This window comes from Amphiura filiformis, chromosome 4 (genome assembly GCF_039555335.1).
Source record: "Amphiura filiformis chromosome 4, Afil_fr2py, whole genome shotgun sequence".
Lineage (NCBI taxonomy): Eukaryota > Metazoa > Echinodermata > Ophiuroidea > Amphilepidida > Amphiuridae > Amphiura > Amphiura filiformis.
This window is the reverse complement of record NC_092631.1, coordinates 32025814-32049987: the sequence shown is the minus strand read 5'-3', so window position 1 is coordinate 32049987 and position 24174 is coordinate 32025814. Positions and strand designations below refer to the sequence as shown.

The 24174-nt window shown below is 37.4% G+C and overlaps 1 protein-coding gene across 1 annotated transcript in view; it reads right to left on the bottom strand.

Annotated features, from left to right (window-relative positions):
- LOC140150120 (E3 ubiquitin-protein ligase rnf213-alpha-like) overlaps nt 1–24174 on the bottom strand; it is a 60515-nt gene that overhangs the window by 6000 nt on the left and 30341 nt on the right. The window contains exons 20-30 of the mRNA XM_072172123.1: nt 20798–20880; nt 19872–20005; nt 17943–18032; nt 16306–17241; nt 9066–9242; nt 5749–5912; nt 4643–4865; nt 1997–2167; nt 1391–1566; nt 1075–1200; nt 37–196 (exon numbers count right to left, since the gene is read on the bottom strand). Coding sequence (XP_072028224.1) covers nt 37–196; nt 1075–1200; nt 1391–1566; nt 1997–2167; nt 4643–4865; nt 5749–5912; nt 9066–9242; nt 16306–17241; nt 17943–18032; nt 19872–20005; nt 20798–20880 — 2440 coding nt within the window. The remainder of the gene's footprint in view (nt 1–36; nt 197–1074; nt 1201–1390; nt 1567–1996; nt 2168–4642; nt 4866–5748; nt 5913–9065; nt 9243–16305; nt 17242–17942; nt 18033–19871; nt 20006–20797; nt 20881–24174) is intronic.

The window sequence follows — 24174 nt, the reverse complement described above, 5'->3', positions numbered from 1 at the left end:
CCACCATACTCTTTTTTAAACTGCCTGCAAACCAACCTCAGCTAAAGCTGTCATCTGCATGTACTTTTCAAAATGCCTCATTGGATCTTCAGCACCAAGCAATCCGCCAAAATTGCGCCTAACTGAATGCTCTATCTCCAGGTGAGTTGGACTTCTGTCAGACTTGCTAGAGAAACTGTATACCATTTTGATAAGGCTGCAAATATAAAAGAAGTTAATGGAAAAAAGGTAAAGGTAAAGGTAAAGGAGTCAACCCTACATTTTTTACAGGATGGAGTGCCCATCTCTCTTTTGTTAGCGATTAAGTCAGACTGCTGTGAACTGTTACTGTGGTGAAATCGTCACACCTTCTCCACAGCGAATCTGTTACCTTCCCAGCATTTAAGAATGCCATTATTTATTTATACACTTGGGTGGAGAGGAGTAATTGAGATAAAGTGCCTTACTCAAGGGCACAACATGATTGTGTTGCCGGGGCTTGAACCTGCAACCTTCTGATTATGAGTCAGTGCCTGTTTGCTCCACGGTGATATGACCAGGGACTAAAAGAAGCCATCTGGGTTCGGGCAGAACAACCGCCCCTCAACCATGGTGGAGGACTCGGAAACAATCTTTCACACACCCAGGACAGAACAATCAGAGGTCTACCTCGCTAAATGACATAATAGGTGATGTCATCAGGAATCAAGGTGTTAAACATCACAACCCAGCTGAAGGTCAGTGGTACTGACCGCAATGTTGGTTGCTCCAAGGTATGTTGGAAAAATCTGGTTGACTAGATTGAATTTAATCTCTCATTTTACAATTCCCAGGTGATTGAAAGTATTCACAACTCTCTTCTGATTCTTGTACAATGAGAGGTAAGCCTTTGCTAATGATGGAATCAATGGTTCTATCAAACCTCACTCCAAGGACCTTATATCACATGAATCTACTTACCTGTAGTAGTCACGTAGACCAAAGAATTCTCTCTTCTGACTCTTGTACAATGAGAGGTAAGCCTTTGCTAATGATGGTATCAATGGTTCTATCAAACCTCACTCAAAGGACCTTATATCACATGAATCTACTTACCTGTAGTAGTCACGTAGACCAAAGAATTCTCTCTTCTGATTCTTGTACAATGAGAGGTATGCCTTTGCTAATGATGGTATCAATGGTTCTATCAGGTCTTGCACAGGGTCCCCAGCACAAATACCCCTACCAAATCAAAACAAATAAATATAGCATATTCAATAACATTTAAGGGCAATATGTATTTTTTTTTTTATTCTTTTAAAGAAATACATAAACAAAACTATATTCTTCTGTGTTATGAAACTCACAGTAGGGTAGAGAAAAACATTTTTTCTTTTTCCTGAAAAACTCAGTGGCCAGCAATCCATCTTACCTAGCTGTGTTTACAAGTTCTTTTTCATCAGGCTCCTCCCTGGACACCAGAATTCCTCTGTTCATCTTGGCAGGATCCAAGGCCCAGTTAGACAATCCCACAAAACCAACTTTCTTGTGTGCTGCTGGACTGTCTTCATCTTCCTCTGAGCCGGTTTCCAACAGTGGATGTAGTGTCTGTAATGGAATATTATATGAACTGTGGTTCAAGCTGAGGAATGCATGAACAATGATCAAACCTAGGATTACAGATTTGATCTAGCACTATAAAATCTTCAAGCAGTACTTGTTTGAATTAAAAAGAGTACATATTTATTCTCTCAACATTTAAGTGCAATGACCATTCTCGGGAAAGACAAAAACTTGTACATCCTGGTGAGTGCTATGTAAAATTTCTTAATCTAAGCTTAGTATTTTGTCCTATATTTCAACAGCAATCCTTTCTAATGACTTGTTTTTGGTTTGCATGTGCAATGGATAGCATTCATTAGAATAATTGACTGTAGCTACATTAAACACCATCTGGTGCTGTTCTAGTACTAAAAGAAACATTTTTGGAGAATTTTGAGGCAATGCCTGCTTCATCATGGACCACTAGTTCTCTTACCTTCAATGGCATTCTTGGTGAATCCTCGGCCAAGCCCACTTCATCTAGGACTACCACTGACACAAATCGATTGAGATCCTTGCCTTCCTGGAAGCGACTACACTGCTTGAATGTACCTACGATACCATCTGGTGTTGACAAGGGACTGCATTGGAAGGATATCATATACACCTGTCCAATTCCAAACAGAAATAATATATAATTGACTAAAATATGTTTCTGTCATTGCACAAATAGTATACACAACAGCGCCAATAATTCCAGATCTGATTTTGAGCCGGCGCAATACATGCATATGTTCACTGGTATCCAGTAGAGAGTTCCTGCAGCCAAAAGTACTCTATTTAACAATTTCAGAGGACAAAATTTCTAATGGACAAATTATAAATCAAAATGTTCCGAAGAGTCTGGGGAAGCTTTTCTGCTATTGTAGCAATTTTGTATCCCGGACGTTTTATAATGTTTCCATGGCAGCAGTCACCCTGTTGAAGGATTTTTTAAATTGTTACCAAAAAATGTAACATCTGAACAAGCTATATCTTTGAAATTAAATAATAGTAGAAACTTGGTGTGGTGAATACATGACACATGGATATTTAATATCTATGAACAAAATCATAACTTAATTCATTGCATTAGATTTTATTGAGGCAGATGTTTGGATCATAAAAGTCAATCACAACATTTTTCTGTTGACCTATGACCTCTTGAAATTCTGGGTGTAAAATGTATGTTTTTAGTGATTTGTGGCATTTTGGTCAACATTTGACTTTTTTCATAACTTTTAGCAATTTCTTGCATTACAAAAGTTTGTATTACATTTCATATAATCGATATTCAAGGCTTTTGGAATTTGAAGCTATTCCGAGAATTCAAAGATAAGGAAGTTTCTATGGCCATTTTGTACTAATGTTTGAGTAAAATTGACAAAAAATGGGTATTAAGATTCTTCTGAACATTTTGATATACCGTATGATTTGGCAATTTGAAACATCTGTACGAAAAATTTCATGGTGCTAGCCTCTCAACTGACATCTTTTAGGAGAATTCACAGGCAGTTTCCATGACAACGGTTACTATACTCATTTACCAGTAAAATGGATACAAAGTAGGTATAAAGACTCTTCTGAATGTGTCAAATTTGGATTGTTCCATTTCACTTGGCAAAGTCAAAATTTGACATTGTGCTATATTTTTTTTTACCATTGCACACTCGGGCAGTCAATAGTTGTATTCCATTCAATTTCTTGTTGCACAAAGTATCTGTATCTCTTTGAATAAGTTCATCAGGACTGATATAGTATACAAATATTGACTGCTATGAGGGGCATGGTTAAAATTATAGGCCCAAGGTGAGCTAAAAGCCATGACTATGCCCCGAGGCGGAGCCGAGGGGCATAGTCATGGTTTTGAGATCACCGCGGGCCTATAATTTTAACCATGCCCCGAATAAACAGCAGTCAATATTTTTGTTTTATATACCAAATCTTAAGATTCTTGTCATCTGTTTGGTTAAAAGCATCGATTATGGGAAGAGAAATTAATAGTTTCAAGGCGAACGGCACACAGATTACAATCTGTGATTTCTGCGTAATTATAGCGCGTGAAAACATTAACGCGTGCGTAATATCATTTTACGCTGGGAAAAGCGCGCAGTTTGATCGTGACGCACGTGACCGGTCCATAGTTCATTTCCATGGACCGGTCCATAGTTCATTTTGCGGGCATAGTTAATTCAATGACTGCACTTTCAACCAATCAGATGACAGGAATCTATATATGAGGTATATAATTAAATTTAATATCAGATTTTGTTGAAAGTTTGAAATTTCAGATTTCATTACTAATGAAATCTTCCGCAGGGAAGATGAAACGTCTAAAACATGAATAAAATTCTGGACTTGTACAACAAAATCTGATATTAAATAGAAAGTATCTGTATGTACAAAAATTTCCAACACTGACTAAAATGTCAAATGTTATCCTCAACTATTATAGTCCATTTGGCTTTCTCAAGACAGTAGTGTTTGCGTGTAAGCACTATAAAAGGACAGGTGGTGTATCTGTACAATGTTCTAAAGATATACATTTTCTCATCATCATCATCATCATCAGCATCATCAGTTGGCTGCGGAGCAGGCGACTATAAGCTTTCTCCAACTATTGCGATCTTGGGCAAGCGAAACAATTTTTTTTGGCTGCAGCATCCCTTCAGTATCTCCCAAGAGGTGCAGGACATACTGTAAGTACAGTGTACGCGACCGTCCCGGTTTCCTCTTCCCATGTGGTGGAATATAAAGGGCATATTTTTCACAGGCTCGTCATCTTCAAGACGCAGTATATGGCCGAGAAATTTTAGTTGATGAATCCTGACTCTGTCAACCAGTGGAGAGGTGTTGGTCAGATTGTAGATGGTTTCATTTGGAATCTGATCCACACGCTTGATGTTTAACATGACTCTGTAGCAAGATGTTGCAAAGGCATTGATCTTGTTTTCCATGTCCTTCTAATAACTTAAAATGAGTATATTCGGCACTCTGTTAGCTTGATATAATGTGGGGTAGTGTTAGGGTTAGGTGATTCAGCCTAGTGATATTTCATAATTCCGTACTCTCAGCATATATTCAACTTTAAAGTTTGTTTTACCTGCTTGAAATTCTTGAAGAGTTCACTGTGTGCTGCATCTCCCTGCATGGCATCAGCTACGATGCTCTTAGCCAGAGACTTGGAACTACCAGGTTTGCCCACTAGGAAGAGAGGAATACGCAGTTCTATACACACCACCATCATGAAGATGTTCTCCTTGAGGGCGCTGTTTCTTGCAATGTTGGGAGGAAGCTCAAGCTCTGCGAGGAACACATCTTGGCATCTAAAACATATCATAAAATATAATATAGATTATTAGGAAATAATTAAATGTCATTATTGTATTTGAAGTACAGCCATCAATCTAAAAATATTTAACAGGAAGTCGCAGAATAAAACAGAAACAAGTCAAGGATTTAGGTACAACTTAGATGACAAATAGTACATTGATATTTTGATAACACCATTGGACAGGACAGAGGATATAATTTGAATAATATTGAAATATACATTTTTATTAGCACCTCTGCCTCTCTATAGACACACCTTACTTGTATTTTTACCTTCCTCAGGGTAGTGACATACTGGCATTCAAGTGGTTGCAACTGTATGCATAGTTGCAGAGAGGATTAATGGAGTTTCAAGCAATATTAGCTCACAAATAAAATATGCAAATAACATGACACAAACTATAAAGTACAAGAAGTGATCATACTGTATCGTCCTAGTTAGGAGTTAATTGGTTATTGCATGTAGGTTGCAGAATGTATTCATGATTTTGATTAAACATCTATGCCATAACATAAGCCCCAAACAACATGCAGGGGGGGGGAGTGGGCAAAATGTGCTGCTGTGACAAAATTAATTTCAGGAAAGAGAAGAAAACCCCAAACAAATCTAACCAAATGCAGCATTTGTCACCAGTGGCAGCACCACGGGAGCCGGGGCAAGGGGGCATTCCCCTTCCCCCTGTCAAGACCTAAAATGACAGAAAATCCACTATTTTGGTGGGCCATAATCATTCAATTATAGGATAATTTTTTGATTCCCCCCACCAAAAAAATTCTTCCCATTGCCCTCCAGAAAAAAACTCCTGGTGCCACCACTATTTGTCACAACTGCAAATTGCATGCATATACGTTGGACCATTCTGGCTTTGAACCTACCTGGATATTTCTTCCTGCATCTGGGCAGCTCCACCAGGTAGAGAACCAGACTTCTTAAAGACTCTTGATACAGCTTTTCTATAAGCTGCCCTGCTGGTCTGTAGACACGCATGATAGCATACTCCAAGGGCAAGTACTAGGGACATTTGCAATTTTTCAGGAAACTGTGAAAAGTGGGAAAAAAGTGATTGTTACCTTTGAAAAAAGAGATAGATCTACATAAAGTAACTTAATTCAACATAAGATATCACAGACTTGTTGGAGGTACCTTAAAGGTGGATTTCGTGATCCTAACATCCACTTTTTATGACATTTTCCAGTAGATATTCATGAAAAAAGCATTTGCAAATTATGCATGTTTGTGTGTACTACACTGCTCCATAGGCCACTGTTGTAATTTCATTCTGGTATACCAGAACGAAATTCAAATTTGATGATCTTTTTGCTAAACGAACTAATCTGCATGAAAATCTGGTATAAAAATCTCAACTATTTTTGAAAAAAGTGTCGATATTCTTTTAAATTTAGAGAATAAAGGTATTGTATTTAGCAGATGGTGTGCATCAATCGTCTCATATACCACAGGTGACATCATTATTTTAAGTAAAACTACGAGCCGAGTCCGAGTTTTTTAACGCCAAAAATAATGATATCGCTTGTTGTATTGGACGATAGATGCACGACAGTGGCTAAAAACAATACCTTTATTCTCATTCTTAAACACTTCAATTCAAATAAATATATTAATCATAAGTATACCAAATTGTAATCAAATTAAATCCAACATTTTACAAGGAATTACCTAGGGCTTAGAATCGATCAGTCCTGTTGTTGCTATGCACCTCCGATTGGTTCAAAATAGTGCGGATGAGTATCACATCAACATGCACGCGCTAAAGTGTGCGATATCATGTCATATCACACGGGTAAGAACCAATAAGATTGCAAGAACATTCTCAAGTGTTTAAGAATGAGCCATTGAACTTAACACATCACTGTTTTGATACCTTGATCATGTTGATGATGCAGCAATTGATGGCTTGAGCTTGATCATCTTACTCTTCGTCAAATTGGTCTACTATTTGTGACAGATTTACTTTGATCACAATGCTTTGACTGAAATATCGGATTGTTCCTACTCTCTAAATGTAAAAAGGGACCATTTTACTAAAGGCTCAGATGAAGAAATTATCACTCCATAGGAGTTTGAATTCATTCCAATTGGAGTGAATAATACAATTGTTTGGTGGTGAATTTATAGGTGAGGTGAACATTGTTGTGACGATAATTCAGTCAATAATTGATTATTGATCATAGTGCAAAAAGCCATGATAACCATTCATCAAGTGAGCGTTTTATATACGTAATCGTGCATCAATTGCACTGAGTGAAGCAAGGATTTGTTTCTGCGTGAATAAAGTCTTCACTCCTCGTTAGCCCTGCGACCCAAACAGACGTATAGCTCAGACGTGCTCAGGATGATTATTTAGATTGGTAACATGATGACGATTATAATGTCATCATGTCTTGCACGTGAATCAAATTCAATTATACTTTCTTCTGATGCGATGTAACTCTGGTAAGACTCATTATTAAAACTCACACACCTTGTATTTTGATCAGTTTAACGTAAATTCATAATAAATTGTTATACTTAATTTCTGTTTCATCTTGTTTATTTGAGATAGTCATTCCCGTTCCGTTCATTCCCTCATCCCTTGGGACTCCAAATCTGGTACCTCGCTCTTCTTTCCCATGACTAATTCCCCAATTTAAAAGTCATAACAACATCATACCAAACATTTCCCTGGCAGTTGTCAGTGTTCTTTGCCTGGCAGTATCCCAGCAAACACACAGAAACGTTTTAAAAACGTTTTAAATAAGTTATATTTTGGCTTTTGGTTTAGGTAAAAACGTTTTAATAACATTAAAATTTCGGGTTATATAAAGGTCATGATAACGTTTTAAAACGTTTGGTATGAAAACACACTAGAACAATATTTTTAAATGTTTTCAAAAAATGTTAATGTAAACTATTTTTGCAAACATTTTTGCCAAATATTGTGTCAATACTGAAATAACATTATGTTAAAATATTTGAACCCAGCAAACACAGAAATGTTCTTAAAATGTTTTTTCAAAACCTTTTAATAACATTTAAATGTCGGGTTATATAAAGGTCATGAAAACGTTTTTAAAGCGTTATTGAAAATATTTTGGGCAAACATTTTTCAACCCCAAAATAACATTTTGTTTAGAATGTTTTGTATCAAGTTTTCAAGAATGTTTTTGGAATGTTATTAAAACGTTTTTATACCCTTTATATAACCCGACATTTAAACGTTTTCTGTAAAACATTTTGTTTGCTGAGCAGTAGATTATCAAAAATGTTTTTAAGGTTATGAAAACGTTTTATACTCTTAATATACCCTTTATATAACCCGACATTTAAGCGTTTTCTGACAACCTTTTATAACCTTTTGCGAATGATGTCGAAAACGTTGTGTGTTTGCTGGGATATGTGTAATCCTATTTTGTTAATGACCCATGGTTTAAAAAATTGCACCAATCAGACAAATAGAAACATGATATTAAAAAATACAATTGAATGACCAGTCCCTTTGTTGATAACCATTGCTGTCACAGGCATCCCTGGGCATGCATCATCTATTCACTCTGATGAAACCAATTGAAATTCTGACCAATTAGAAAATTCAATTATCGGGATGCTGACCAATCAGCTACCTCTAGTGATCATGACTGGGAAGTTGGCCATTTTTCTGGTGCTAAAAAATGGAGGGCAGAGACCAACATTTTTGTGTGGTTGATTAGCAGGATAAGAAGCTATGCAGAATAATATCAAGAACATTTTTGCGTAAATTTTACTATACTTTAAGCTACTTTTCCCATTTTTTTCACTGTTGCTTGGTAACCTGTACCTTAATTTTGCATCAGCGATTGTTTTTAAAATGATTTAAAAATCATCAGTTTTAAAATGATTCTATAAAGTGTGCTCAAATTATTTCATCGTGACTCAGAAACCAGTATGGTATGGACTGTCCTAAATTTACCAAATCGGATAATAGGCCACTTTGATTTATTGGCACAGATGAAACAAGGCTAATTTTTTTTTCAAGACAATTTGGCATCATGGCATAGAATGATATTAACCTATTAGAGGCTTCTAAGCCTAGGGGGTACCCTAGATTTTATCTGAAATATTGTGTGAAAATGAGAAAATGTTCCCTGGCTTAGCAAAGTCTACTTTCTATTATGAGATTAATTAGAGATGAGCGGTTATAAGGGTTTTTTCTCACCTGATTCGAGGCACTTCGACAGTTGGATCCCTTGGCCTGACCAGACCTGGTAAACTTGTGTAATTTATCCAATGACGGCCAAGCCCGGCTATAATTGGCCCCAGACTGATCTGTCCTGAGCTGAGTAGTTTTATGAAACCCCGGCCAGACTGGAATGTTTTCACTTGGCAAATAGGCCTATAAAATAACAGAAAATGAGTTAATATAAGGATAATTATGTAGGTGGAATGTAAAAGCAAAATGAAATGTACTTTTTTTACACAAATAAATGTACTCAGGGAAAATGAATTCCTTGGAAAAAGCATACACACATGTATCACTACGTAGCAATGTCATGTATGTCAATGTTTACAAAAATGCAAGTTTTACTTCCTAAAATCATTCATGGCTAATGTGAATTTGCAAAATCATCAACATAACTGTCAATTATATTTAATTTGATCCACTTCTGTAATTACATGTTTGTATTCTACATCAACAAATTCCATTATTGAAATTGAGGAAGACTTTACATGTTTGCATCCTACATCAACAAATTACATAATTGAAATTGAGAAAGATTTTACCAGCTAACCTATTCCAAAATTAAACTCCAATGGCTTTCATAGTAAGTGCTTGCCAGCTTGCCTGAGACAACTAACAGTGTACTTCGGTTATATATATAAATGCGCTTTTATAAATACGCATGTGACCAGATGGCCAGCGCCATATTTGCATTATATCACTGTCAATCACTGAAATGGCGACCATTGAGGGAGTGGCTACAGTTGTCACCTTGTTTCGTGGCTAGCACTGGCAAGGAACATTGGCAGGAGGTTCAATGCTAATTTGCAAGGATAAATCATGGATATCGAAGGATACACAACGCATTGTTCCTGTGATGCCAATTTGATTTACCCCCGGGCTCATGATTATTGCACAGCACCCCCCCCATGTACAAAAATAACTAATTTTTATTTATTTATATATTTATTTAATTAATTAATTTTAATTAATTAATTAATATTAATTAATTAATTGTTTTTTGCTCTGTTAGTGTCAGGGTTATGTTCAGTGGCGGCACTACGGGGGGATATTTCTCTTGACTCCCAAATAAATAAATTCATGACCCATTCCTTCCAAAGAAAATGACAGCTCCAAAGTTCCCTATCATCACATGCAAAAATTATCAAAATACATCATCGGCAGCTACGCAGTTCTGACCTTAATGCCCGTAATATGGCCAATTGCCACGCCCATTTAGCACGGAAATGATGAAATATAAGTTTTTATATCAGCTATAACTAGCTTTTCCGTCATTTTTTTTTTTCTGTAATGGAAAACCCAAATAAAGAGTTTATGTTTTGGGTCAAATTATTTTGCCCTTTGCAATAAATGCCACTATTTTGCAAGAACAATTTTCCTTGCAACCTGCCATTTTTGCCTATAATTTTGTGTGTGGAGTTTGTGTACATCCAGGTACCTTACATCGTTGAACACGGTATAGCGACTTGTAGATGTTACTTGCGCATTTATAATAAAGTTTATTGTATTTATACAATAAACAAATTTACCTCCTGTGAAAGAGTCTAACCCTGGTTCATAGCTTGTGTACTTGTGTTGATTTGTAATTTCGTTATACAATTTTGATGTGCAATATATTTTATTTTGTTATAATAATACTGTATATGTAGTGTAATTTGTATGTTATTCTTATAGTACCAAATAAAATCAATCAATCAATCAATCTTGTGCTTGGACAAATCAATATGATTGATTTATTGATTGGTTGCCTAGTATTGGCTTTATATAAGGACCAATGAGGTTTAAGGTCTATTGTTGGAAGTAGCCAATGGGAAGTGGTTAATAACCTTCTGACACTGCCAGTGGTTCAGGGATTAGGCACATTTTTATCTGTCATGGAAGGAGAAGGTTGTGTCTCCAATGTGAAGAAAATTTTTTAACACAGAATTATTTCCATGGAAAGGAAAACTTATTCTTTTCAAGGAAATAGTATTTGCTTTTATAACATGATATAATCAGAGGTAGTTAGAAATAGCTTTAAATTATTCTGAACGAAGGAAGCATGATCGCAAAATATGTCGGCAACTAGTGTCTAGAAACACTGATGACAGGAATGGCAGCCGTCATGGGAATACAAAATATTTAGCACCTTGATGGATTTTTGAAATTAAGAGGTGCAGAATTTTGAACCGATCGGGAAGGCAAGACATCGCTCATCCAGTAAAGTCTGCTGCAGTCAAGGCTGTTAATTACCGAATGCTAGCTAATGCTGAATCTTTCAGCAGAATTGGAATTATATGGAGGTGTAAATGAAACCCCAGTCAAGCATCAATGCAGCAACTAGCAGCGAGTCACAGCAATGATGGATCGATTTGTCGATCATGGTCTGATGATGGCGAAATCTGTGTGTTGGGATCAAGTATTGCAATTTGGGAAGACCAGCTGGGCAAACAATGGTGGAACAACTGTGATTATGTACTTGATTGGACATGGACGTCAAAACGGGGTGAGCAAATTTTAAGTAAAGTTAAAATTAATTATAAACATGGACTCTATCGAGTTCTGACACTCCACTACTTGCGAAGTTGCTGGAATAAGTAGGCCCTACTCTTGATCAATTTCAAATTCATGAGTGATTAATTAGTGGCGATCATGTGATCATAACATCGTTTTACTTTGTGTACGAGAGATAAAAATTATCATGAATGGAAAAAATAAATAAATAAATAAATAAATAAATAAAAATAAATAAATAAAATAAAATTGGACGATTAGTATCCTGAATAATTTGGATGGTTTAGGTAGGGAAATTTGGTTGGGTAATCAAATTGGCTAGGGAGGGGCCTTGGAAAACATGGGCGTGGAAAATTAAAAAGGGTGCAGGTGCCACTGCTGATGTGATAATTGTTTTGTCAGAATTCAGGAATATTTAATTAGTTGCAATCATGTGATCCACTGGATCAAAAATTTGAATGAGATCTCAAGTAAAATATACTGGCCAAATTATTGGGGGCATGAATAAGTCATAGTGTGTGTCAGGTAGGGAGAATTTGTCAGGCAATCAACCTAGGAGGTGATCATGACAGTTTGGCTTGGAAGAAAAAAAAAAAAAAATGAATCGGATAACAATAAAATATTGGGCAAATTATTTGTGGCATGAATAATTCAAATTGTCAGGTAGAGAGAATATATCAGACAATGAAGTACTTGACTAAGCACCCAGACCGTATAGTAATTAAAATTTTATATTGGTTTGGTAATCAAACATTTTGGCTAGGGTGAAGTTTGTGCCTTCAATTAAAGGGGTGCCTTGGAGCCAGGGTTTTGGGCAAGGAAAAAAAAAGGGGTGCCACTGCCACATTACCAAATTAGTGAATGTATAGGTAATTAGATGCATTCATAAGATCGACAGGGGCATGCGATATCATATAAATACCCTTTTTCGAGGGGAGAATTTTTCCCTTTTTTGAATGAATTCAAAATAAATTTGCAGAGCGAACACCCAACAGGGCAAACAGAGGTCAAGGTCAACGGGAGATCATTAGGGGTCAAACACCATGTAGGGTCGTTGGTTCAAAAAAAAAAAAAAAAACAATTTTTGGGGGGTGACCACGGAAACTGGAAAAGAAAAAAAAAAACGTCAAGGTAAATCTGGGTTCATCAGGGTCAAACTGGTATAAATTTTAGTAGGTTCAAGAAATTTGGTTAGGGTTAGTTTGAGGTTATTCGGGGTCAGATCGCCATAGGTTTTCCCACCGTTATCCGACTGTTGGAGTTTTGCAGAACTGGTTAACAATTGCAGGTGACATTTCATTTTATGACTTTTGAAGTTTGTGGTGCTTCACTCCTCCTTAAGGATTTTGTTCAGTCAGGGAAGCATGAGCCTTTCTTTTCTTAGCGTTTATGGTTAAGAAGTTCAAGGTCATAATGTAGGTCAGAAGGTATGGATTGTTGAAAAATATGGGATTGGAATTTGAGGTAATTGGAGGGCAAAATAAGAAGGCTCAAGGAGTTTTTCATGGAACTTGGGGAAATGGAGGAGCAGTCAAAGTCACAATTTCTTGGGTCAGGTCAGGCTTATCAGGGTCACCTGAAGACATTGTATAAAGGTCAGATGGTCACGCAACTCGATAAAAGGGGTTCCAGCAGATTCAGGCAATAGGTAACAGTATGGGTGTTTACGGAGCTTGGTAAAAAGAGGTACGTACATGTAGCATAGGAGGTTAAAAATGTTCAAGATGTTGGCTTTACTCAAGGTCATCTGGAGTCTAGTACATGTATGTACACATAAGACAGGGGAAATGGGGAAGGCGGCAGGATTTGGGCAGTAACATCAAGTGAAGTAGTCATTTGGGAGATCAATGGGAGGTCATTCAATGTTGGTATTCATGAGGCTTGGAAAATGATCCCAACGAAAGTTAACAATTCACCAGGCAATTCACAAGATCAATTAAATCGGTTTCGGGAAGTTGGAAGCATACACTGCATTTCTTCAGGTTATTTGGGTACCATAATAAATCAAATAGAAATAACAAATTCCTGTTCTATGTCTGGGTAACTTCCCGGGTAACTTAAACAGTAAGGAAATTCCTGTCCCTCTCATTCCTAGGATAGGGAATTTTGTGCAGTAACGGCGAAATGAAATAGGAATTTTGCATAGCGGTAAGGTTGACTGGCAAGTTGCTTCCCAGTTTCTGTTTTCTTTTTCTGATTTATTTCAGGTTGAATCAACATATTGGTGGTCGCAGTTAATAATGGAGGCTATGTGACGGGGAAGATATAAAGAACGATATACATGTAATACGTTTCTGGACATTATTTGGACCATTTAGACCACATCTAATGATGTCCGAAGCAAGCGTATGGCAGGATAAGACAAAGTGGGACGGGAACACTTTCAGTGTACAATGCGGACATTATGTATTAAAGGGCAGGTCTATTGCAAAACAAGTTCATCTCTATCGAGGAGAATAATTATTAAATTACAAGTTGACACTTGTTGCAACTTTTTATGCATATTTCTCCTGGAAAAAGAAATTGTGTGGGTGAAGTTAAATGCGGGTTCGTCCCCTGTTTGAAGCGGAATTAATTTTCAAGGTAGCCGGCTGACTACGTAAGTAAAGGAAGCGGACACTATATCATACTCTCATTTAATACCTGCGTGACACAATCACTTTGACAAGTTTGACATTAGCAACATGGTTGCTGCAACAATGATACTATATATTATTTACCATAACAATGCTGTATAACAATATGCAGACTATTTTGTCCTCATTTCGGAAACAAGCCCCACACAGTATTGTTACTATGTGTTCGCTTTGTAATATTTCATCCAACTGAAACTATAATAACTATAGCATTGCAATATTGCACAGGGAAATCAGGTACACGAGTTTGTGGACTTAACATGGTTTATATGCTAGTCTCAGTTTGATCGCGCTGAAATTAATATTTTTTTTTATCTTTAGCCCAAATATTTATTATGATATTGATATACATATGAATTGTAATATCACAATTGCCTAATATATAAGAAAAAGAAGCGGCTGATTTATCCATATCTTTATAAAATTTGTGTGAACAACAACAGTATACGTTATGTGCATTGAGAATGTTTATGCTTTTGGCAAAGCAGGTACAGTCATTTCATGATGTCACCTTTTTTCTAGGTCAAATCTGTCTTGTTCGAAGGAACTCATCGCTTAAGTTGGTTTTTGCAGGATATCAATTTTAAATGTCTTATTTCATTGTCCTCAAAACATTAGCTTTTGCCGATGATATGATGTCGGAGCAATATATATGACCATTGAATGCCATTAATTATATCGTTACAATGTCCGACAATCTCATTCTTTGGGAACAAATGATAGATATGTAGATACTGGTATGCAAAATGGGTTGGCTTTGCAGCCAAAGCAAAGTTGCCATATTGTGTGTAATTATTGAGTTAGGCACCGCAGGTAGCCTAACTCGCTAGTATGTTCTTGCCATTTCCATCTTTTATTATACATTGAGTGCTCTCACGCCCTTACAGCGATCACTGATGGAGTCAATTTACTTTACTTCACTTCCTGGGCAGTAGTACTGGGCACATTTGGAAATATTTGCATGGTAAAGGTATCGATGTGCAAGAGTGCACAGGGAAATTAGGCTTCATAATAGGAGGAATTCAATCACCAGGGTGCCATGGGGTAGTAAGCCAGGGGTCATCCTCGTTCTCAATTTTTCTCCCAAAAATATAATAGAGGAGTTTTCGAGTTTTCGTCGCCCGCTGCTACCACGATTGTTTTTTCTTAGGCCCAAAGCCTTAACAAGTAAGTCTAAAATGTACAAGTATAGTACATGTTGTACATAGGGGAAGATAAACTCAGGAATTCGTGCACAAACAAAATTAGGCACACGTTTGGCTATTATTCGGGAATATATACTGGGTGCAGCTCGTACCTCTTCCTTACACAAAAGGTGTCTTGTAAAGTTGAGATAAATAAAATATCCTCGCGTTTGTCAATGACATCAAGGGCGCACATTTCAAGTGATTCTGTGAAGGTTTTTAACGATGTTAATAAGCCTGGGGAGTTCAGCTGTCAAAAAGGATAGCTAGGGTTCATGTGGAGGCTTATAGAATCACAAGAAAAAAAAAAAAAAGGGGGGTTGGGCAAATTTCTGTGCCATAAATTTGTTTGGCGGTAAAAAGGGACAGGGCCACAAATTTAATCTTGAATCCAATTATATGAAAATAATTGGATCACCATAGGTAATTGTATAAGTGTTTACAAATAGTAATAATTAAGTAACTAATAAATTTGAGAAATAGTGCATGAGAAGTTGAGCGAAATATGTCAAATATCCAGATTACTTTCCTGAATGTTTCCGGCTTCAGGAAAGTAGAATTAATGTATATGCACTTTTCTAAGGAATTTATATTAAAGGATTGACTCAATAAATGTATGTAAACTTCTCTGGAGAAATTTTCTCTTGAAAAGTTAAGCCAAGTTTGATGTAATATAACGGTACCCTTTGGGTCCGTATTTCATTGGATAAGCTGAAGTTAAATCCAATTCTGGTTTACAAATAAATGGAGATACTCCTGACAGATATGCCAGCAAAACTTTGAGTAAAATGTGCCTCATTTCATCTGGGGGTAAAAGCGCATTTATATATATATCCACTGACTAACATCAAATAATTTTACACACACATTAATTCTATAAACAATCGGGAAGATCCATATTACCTCCTCATCATCCTCTTCCTGTTGTCTTCTCATCCGCATGTATTGTCTACTTTGCTCCTGGGGCTCCCTTCTTAATTGATCCATCACTGGCTTCTCTTCTCTTCTGAAGCGATCCATCCTTGGCTTTTCTTCTCTTCTGAAGTGATCCATCACTGGCTTCTCTTCCTTTCTCAAGCGAGCCATCACTGGCTTCTCTTCCTTTCTCAAGCGAGCCATCACTGGCTTCTCTTCCCTTCTCAAGTAATTCATCACTGGCTTCTCCTCCCTTTCCAAGTTATCAATCACTGGCTTCTTTTCTCTTATCAAGCGACCCATCACTGGCTTCTCTTCTCTTCTCAAGCAATCCATTACTGGCGTCTCTTCTATTGTCAATCGATCCATCACTGGAATCTCTTCTTTTCTCAGGTGATGCATCAGTGGCTTCTCTTCTCCTCTCAAGCGACCCATTATTGGCTTCTCTTCTCTTCTCAAGCGATCCATTTCTGGCTTCTCTTCTCTTGTCAAGCGATCCATCACTGGCTTCTTTTCTCTTCTCAAGCGACCCATCACTGGCTTCTCTTCTCTTCTCAAGCGATCCACTTCTGGCATATCTTCTCTTGTCAAGCGATCCATCACTGGCATCTCTTCTCTTCTCAGGTGATGCATCATTGGCTTCTCTTCTCCTCTCAAGCGATCCATTTCTGGCTTCTCTTCTCTTGTCAATCGATCCATCACTGGCATCTCTGCTTTTCTTAGGTGATGCATCATTGCCTTTTCTTCTCTTCTCAAGTGACCCATCACTGGCTTCTCTTCTGTTCTCAAGCGATCCATCACTGGCTCCTCCTCTCTTCTCAAGCGATCCATCAATGGCTTTAACATATCCATACGATTGTAGAACCATACCATGACTTCAAGACATCGCTCTACATCACGCAGACTAACAAAGCTGCATTCATTCTGAAATAGAAATTAATTATTTATAAGTTATTATATTTAAGATATCCCCTGAAGAATTAATCAGCAATGACAGTGCACATTGCTTCAGATTTTGATAGCATTATCCAATCTCGGCAGTATAGTGCTCAATACAAATACAAGTAGAACATTTTTAAAATGTGACCTGCTACCATGAAATGAGCGTAGCATCACAAGTTTGTAGTTTCGAGATATCCTGGCTGACTAAGTTTATGTTCTTTGTTTGTCGCGCACATGTACAATCCAGAAGTATGTCCTTTGTGAATGGCCGATTGTTCTCACATTCACAAAGGGCATACTGTACTACTGGCCTGAACATTTGTGTGTGAAACAAAGAACATAAACACAGTAGCCAGGGATCTCAAAACTACAAACTTGCAACTTTACACTCATTTTATGGTAGCAGGTTACAAATATGATTCAAATTTATTTACATTGAGTTGCAACTCAGAGTTCCATGCACGTTTACACAACGGTGATCTTCAGGTAACTGACTTGTTCAACACTATCAATAACTGAATGTCAAAATTGCTGTCACATTTACCCTTTTGAACAGTTTTTGCTTGTTCCAAAATGCCAAAATCTGAATATAGCAGAATTCACTGGACATGTGTACCTTGCTTCTATTCATAAATTTACCATTTGTGAGGACACTTGTGATACAACTGCCAATCATCTCTTACCTTCTGTGATCTCATGAAATCGTGAGACGCAGCTAGCACTCTGGTGATGACATCGGCCTGTCGGTCATTTGCCAAACCACCTGGTCTCACCTGAAAAATAAACATGAACAAAATATTGAGCCTAAAACTTACAAATTGAACTGTCTGTATACTTTTTATTGATAACTCAGACAATATTATCTGAACATTTGACATGATTAGCATTATTTTAATGGCAATTATCTATGCCTGTGGAACAGGGCATAGATATTCTCCTTATGCTCTTTAGTCTTCTCCTTTTCCTTCTCCTTCTCCTCCTTCTCACGCTTCATATTAACAGGGCTATCTCCAAAACTACAAGGTCCCCATGGCTCATATTTGGCACACGTAATGGCCCTACCCCATAGATGTGCCTTTTGCCCATTTTGGCCCCATAGGTCAAAGGTCAGGGGCCCCAGGGGCCCAAATGTAAAAATACAAACCACGCCGTTTCTCATCAAATAAAGCAGCATCAGGGCCATGAGTTGGTGCACTGATAGCCCCGGGAGCACTCTATATTTACAGGTATACATGGGGCCCATATGTCATATATTATGGGCCCAGGGCCCCAAATGTTAAAATAGGGGCAACAAATTGACAAGGTTAGCTGTAAAACTACAAGGGCACTAAGACTCATGTGTGGCACACACGTATGGGCCCAAACTTGTAGATATGCATTTTGCCCATTTTGGCCCCATATATTTAACGCTAGGGGCCCCAGAGGCCCAAATGTTAAAACAAAGGGCGGCCGTTTCTCAGCAAATAAAAAAGTAGCTACAGGGCTCAGATTTGGTACAATAATAGATCTTTAGCATTATATTTTTATATGAATATAAGAGCCCCATATGTCCATAATATGGGCCCCAGGGCCCCAATTGTTAAAACATAGGGCAGATGCAATTAAAGGGGTATTCCTTGATTTTCAATTTAATATTTTAGTCAGTATACTGATAGCCCTTTTAGAATCAAACATATTCCGGATTAAAGGTGTCATGGTAGGTTAAGGGGGAGGGGGTGTTAGGGTGATGGAATAGCCATTAAAGGGACACTCCGTTTTGGGATTAAAGGGGTATTCAGATTTTTTGATTTTTTTTTTTTTTGAATTTTTTTTTGTATGGAATATGTTTGTTGCATTATTTAAGGAGGTGGGCCCTCAAGCGTTTACACAGCAAATGCAATTAAAGGGGTATTGTTTTCTTTTTAATTATTTATGTTAATTTTTTTTTTTGTTTTACTGATAGCCCTTTTAGAATATGGGGTTTCATGATGGATTAAGAGTGTCATGGTGGGTTAAGGGGGTTAGGGTGGGAAACACAGGCATAGATATTTGTGTTTGGTCAAACACAACTGTGCCATCTAGTTTTATTTATGTTGCTTTCATATCATATAGCAAATAATATGTACCACTTGAAATGACTTTGTCTTGTGCTCAGCGTGGTTATAGGGCAAATATAGCAGTTACTAATATTTCTTTTGATTTTTTTAATTTTCTTCTTACTTCCAGTGTAAAGCTTCCAGAATGGTATATATAGTTCTGCATTGAATATTATCTATGCGGTATGACAAGCGAACACTAAATTGTATCACAAAGTAAAAGGAAAGGTTTAAACTTAGTTTGCTGTACAATAGTGGGTTGAGCATTCTCACACAAGGAGTGCTAATAACTGCATCAATTGATCTGAGAAATAACATATATCTATAATATTTTTGTGTTGATTTATGGGGAATAATGCAAAATTGGAATTTAAAATTTAATATCCTGGAGTGAACAAGTAAAGTATAACATTCAAGGATTAATACACTGCATGCAAATGGATACTTACATGTTTTTGAACAGTCTTGCCTAATGCCTTTAGACAACCTGCCATGTCTTTGGAAAATCTGCCTAAATAATACCTGTAATATACTTACATGTCTTTGGACAATCTGCCTAATGTATTTGGTTTCTACATCTGTCCCTAGCTGGCCAAAATCCCATACCAATGGCAGCATACTGGGAGGTAAGGCCTGCACACGATACACCAACTCACGTAATGGTATACTCCCTGTAAGCAAGAACAAAGTTTGAGGTTTTACCAAAAAGATCACTGACTAAAAGTGTTGCGACTGCACCATGCCAACATGGAATGCAAAACATTGTACCTCTGGGTTATTTTACCATAGTTTGTTTGCCTTTTGCATGTAATGTGTTGTGTGATGCGCAAACCTTAAAATGTTTTATTTGAAGATTTTGCCAATTAATAGATGCTGGTAGTACACTATTGCATTATGTGTTAACCCATAAACGCTTATCAATATCATCGATTATCAATAGACCACCTAAGTTATAGTATATCAGTTTTTGCCAGGTCTACAATAAATGTTTGAATGAGTGAGAGCTCATCTTGGCACTTGGCAAGGCTCTCATCTGGGTTGCAAAATCCCAGATGTACTGTTCCAACACTCAATATGTTCTATCATCTATGCAGAGTCATGGGGATGATGCTACATGTAATTATAGTTGAGTATGACGATGACAATATAGGCCTAGCTAGGTTGGGCCAATTCTATAATGGAATTATATTTATCATACTTATGAAGCAAGCCTGGTTATAAATATGCCAGGCAAATATGAAGGCCCCCTAATCATAAGAATCACCTATCATGCATATTATTATATACCCATGGTCCACAAACAACAAATATTTACAATACCAATTTCAATAACCCTAGTGTGTTTTTTGATTGGCAAACAATACACATCAATGAGGGCACTGTTAGTGTTAAGCAAATCTGCTGGGTAGACCTACACTATTAAGTTTGAGAAACACACAATTGTTTATCAAATTGTCTCTTACCTAGCTTTTCTTGTGCATTTTCTGCTGATACATGGTATCCAAGACCTGCAGTCTTCAGGCGCTTGATCATGTCCTCTGAATGTCTAGGGTGAAATGCAACGTGTGCTGACATTAATCATAAGAAATAACATCATGGAAAGAAATCTTGGTTATTTTAGACAGATAAAAGGCAGATGTCTCTCAGCATGTAATTCAACATAAAACATGGACTGATGATGTGAACTAGTTTCTATTCGGTAAGAGCATGGTGCCACACATTAAGCTTGCTTGTCTACTTCCCGTGCCTTCATTTAAAGTTTGTTGGCGAAAAAAATAAGACTCATAAAATCATGTATTAACATAGAATGACATGCACGAAGTTGGGTGCAACACTTTTGCTAGTTGTGCAATGCGTGACTTGCAAATGCTTATGTGAATTGATGCAAACATAAGTTGTGACTTCATTGATGCAAATAATGTTTGTCAATTATAAGTAGAACAAATGAGCTTCCCCCCTTATCTATATGCATGGAATATTGCAGTTAGACAATGAACCATGATAATATGTATATAAGGGATATTAAGGCATCCGTTACATGTACAGAATTGATGCAGCTTGCAGTCAGTAAGAAAAGAGTAGGGTAACCACCCTTTGAAGTCCCAATCTTGAATCCATTCCAGTAGCACACAAGAGGGTCCTACTTACTTAATTCCAACTTGCAGGGCAATAATTTAGTATGTACAGAAACAGAAGCATTGTGGACAATGAATTATTATCTATAAAGTATATTCAAATATTATTTTAGACTAGATATAAAAGGATATCCATGTTAACAATCTTACCTTCTATATGGGTTACAGGCTGCCAATATCTTGAGTGCTCCATCATAGCCATATTGATATGTTCACCGTTTGATCTAAGGATATCCATGGTAACAATCTTACCTTCTATATGGGTTACAGGCTGCCAATATCTTGAGTGCTCCATCAGCCATATTGATATGTTCACCGTTTGATCTAAGGATGTCCATGTTAACAATCTTACCTTCTATATGGGTTACAATTTAGCTGCCACTATCTTGAGTGCTCCATCAGCCATATTGATATGTTCACCGTTTGATCTAAGGATGTCCATGTTAACAATCTTACCTTCTATATGGGTTACAATTTAGCTGCCACTATCTTGAGTGCTCCATCAGCCATATTGATATGTTCACCGTTTGATCTAAGGATGTCCATGTTAACAATCTTACCTTCTATATGGGTTACAATTTAGCTGCAACTATCAGTAGTAGTAGTAGATCGTAGCTCCCGCCTTTATGTAGGCGCACCCCTGAATTTCACAGGGTAATTAGAAGTGAAAAGTTCACAAAACATCAAAGATTCTATAAACTACTACCACAAAGTCAGTTTTTACACCAAAAACTTAAGTATAAGCAACAAGTTCACAAAACTAGTCCAATGTAGTCTGCGGAAAACAGGTGCACTGCGGAAATTGTCAGACTGAATCGCCATCAATCCGGGGCAAAAGTAACACACATCCTTGCATGGCTATTTACTACTAAAAATATAGTCACAAAATCACAGTTTCACAAGGATTTATAAATTAAAGCACAAGAAATAATATCAAACAACATTATGGCAAAAGTTTATGTACACCATGCATTACAACTCGGGGAATTGTTTCCCACAGATAGTGCGGTGTATTGGCCAGTGTTTTGTCTGGCAAGCTCTACAACAGTAAAGTGCTGTTGAACATCGGGTGCACTTTTTTAGTTTTTCAGGTAGAATTTCTGTCTCGAGAAGTAAGCATTCCAAGTTAAAACAATGGCGAACTGGGTCAGGGTCATCATCTTCATCGGCATCTTCAAGGATGTTTCCAGCTCGGGTCACAGCAGCAGCGATCTTGAACTTGAAAGTGATGGCTCTATCACTGGGGATGAACTTTCACGCTGACACAGACTTGGAATTTCATGTTCAACTTGGCATACATGGTCATCTCCGTCGGATTTTAATGATGAAGAAAGACTAACAGTTTCTACAATAGAAGCTGGCGGTTGATCAACTTTGGATGCGGGCGGAACAATAGTTGATACTGACGATGTATCAGTGTCCTTGGCAGATCGATCAGTCACACGCACAGTAAAATCAACAGGGGATGGAATGGTTGTATCACACGTAGATTTACGTTCATTATTACAGGAACCACTCCGTTTCTGTGACAGCCATTTCACACGCCTCTGTTTGTCTCTTTTCAAAGTTGATGGTGATTTCTTCCTTTTCTTTTTCAAGCCGGTGCTAGCACTGGTTTCAACCCGGGATTTCACCTTGCGTTGTTTGTCCACTGTGACTTGCTCGGCGTCCAATTGCTTTTGTTGTACTATGCAATTGGCCGGTTTGTTCTCTGTCCTTGTGGCGGGAGTTTTAATTTTGGTCCACAGAATGTCCAAATAAATGGCCCCTTTCGTCTGTTTGAGCGTCCAAACGGGCTCCAAAGTTAGCTCCGTGTCAAGTGCTGAAAGCACTGCTGATAATTGCCGACCAAGTCCAGGGAAGATTGGTGTGGAATCCATATCTATTCCTGGTAAATTCTCGAAATCAGCAGCTACCACGAGACACGTCTACTCCCGTTGAAATCAATTCAAATCACAATTCTATCTTGAGTGCTCCATCAGCCATATTGATATGTTCACCGCAGGCATGAGACTGCACTTTCCTAAAAAAAACTGAAAAACTGAAAATGCTTGGCGTGAAATTGGGCAAAAAGTACCAAAAACAGGCTGAAATTAAATAAAGTTGCGGAAATTTTGACTACAAAAAAAACTGAATTCAGTTTTTAAACTGAAAATTCTCATGCCTGTCACCGTTTGATCTAAGGATGTCCATGTTAACACTCTTACCTTCTATATGGGTTACAATTTAGCTGCCACTATCTTGAGTGCTCCATCAGCCATATTGATATGTTCACCATTTGATCTAAGGATATCCATGGTAACAATCTTACCTTCTATATGGGTTACAGGCTGCCACTATCTTGAGTGCTCCATCAGCCATATTGATATGTTCACCGTTTGATCTAAGGATATCCATGTTAACAATCTTACCTTCTATATGGGTTACAGGCTGCCACTATCTTGAGTGCTTCATCAGCCATATTGATATGTTCACCATTTGAACTAAGGATGTCCATGTTAACAATCTTACCTTCTATATGGGTTACAGGCTGCCACTATCTTGAGTGCTCCATCAGCCATATTGATATGTTCACCGTTTGATCTAAGGATGTCCATGTTAACAATCTTACCTTCTATATGGGTTACAAGCTGCCACTATCTTGAGTGCTCCATCAGCCATATTGATATGTTCACCGTTTGATCTAAGGATGTCAATGTTAACAA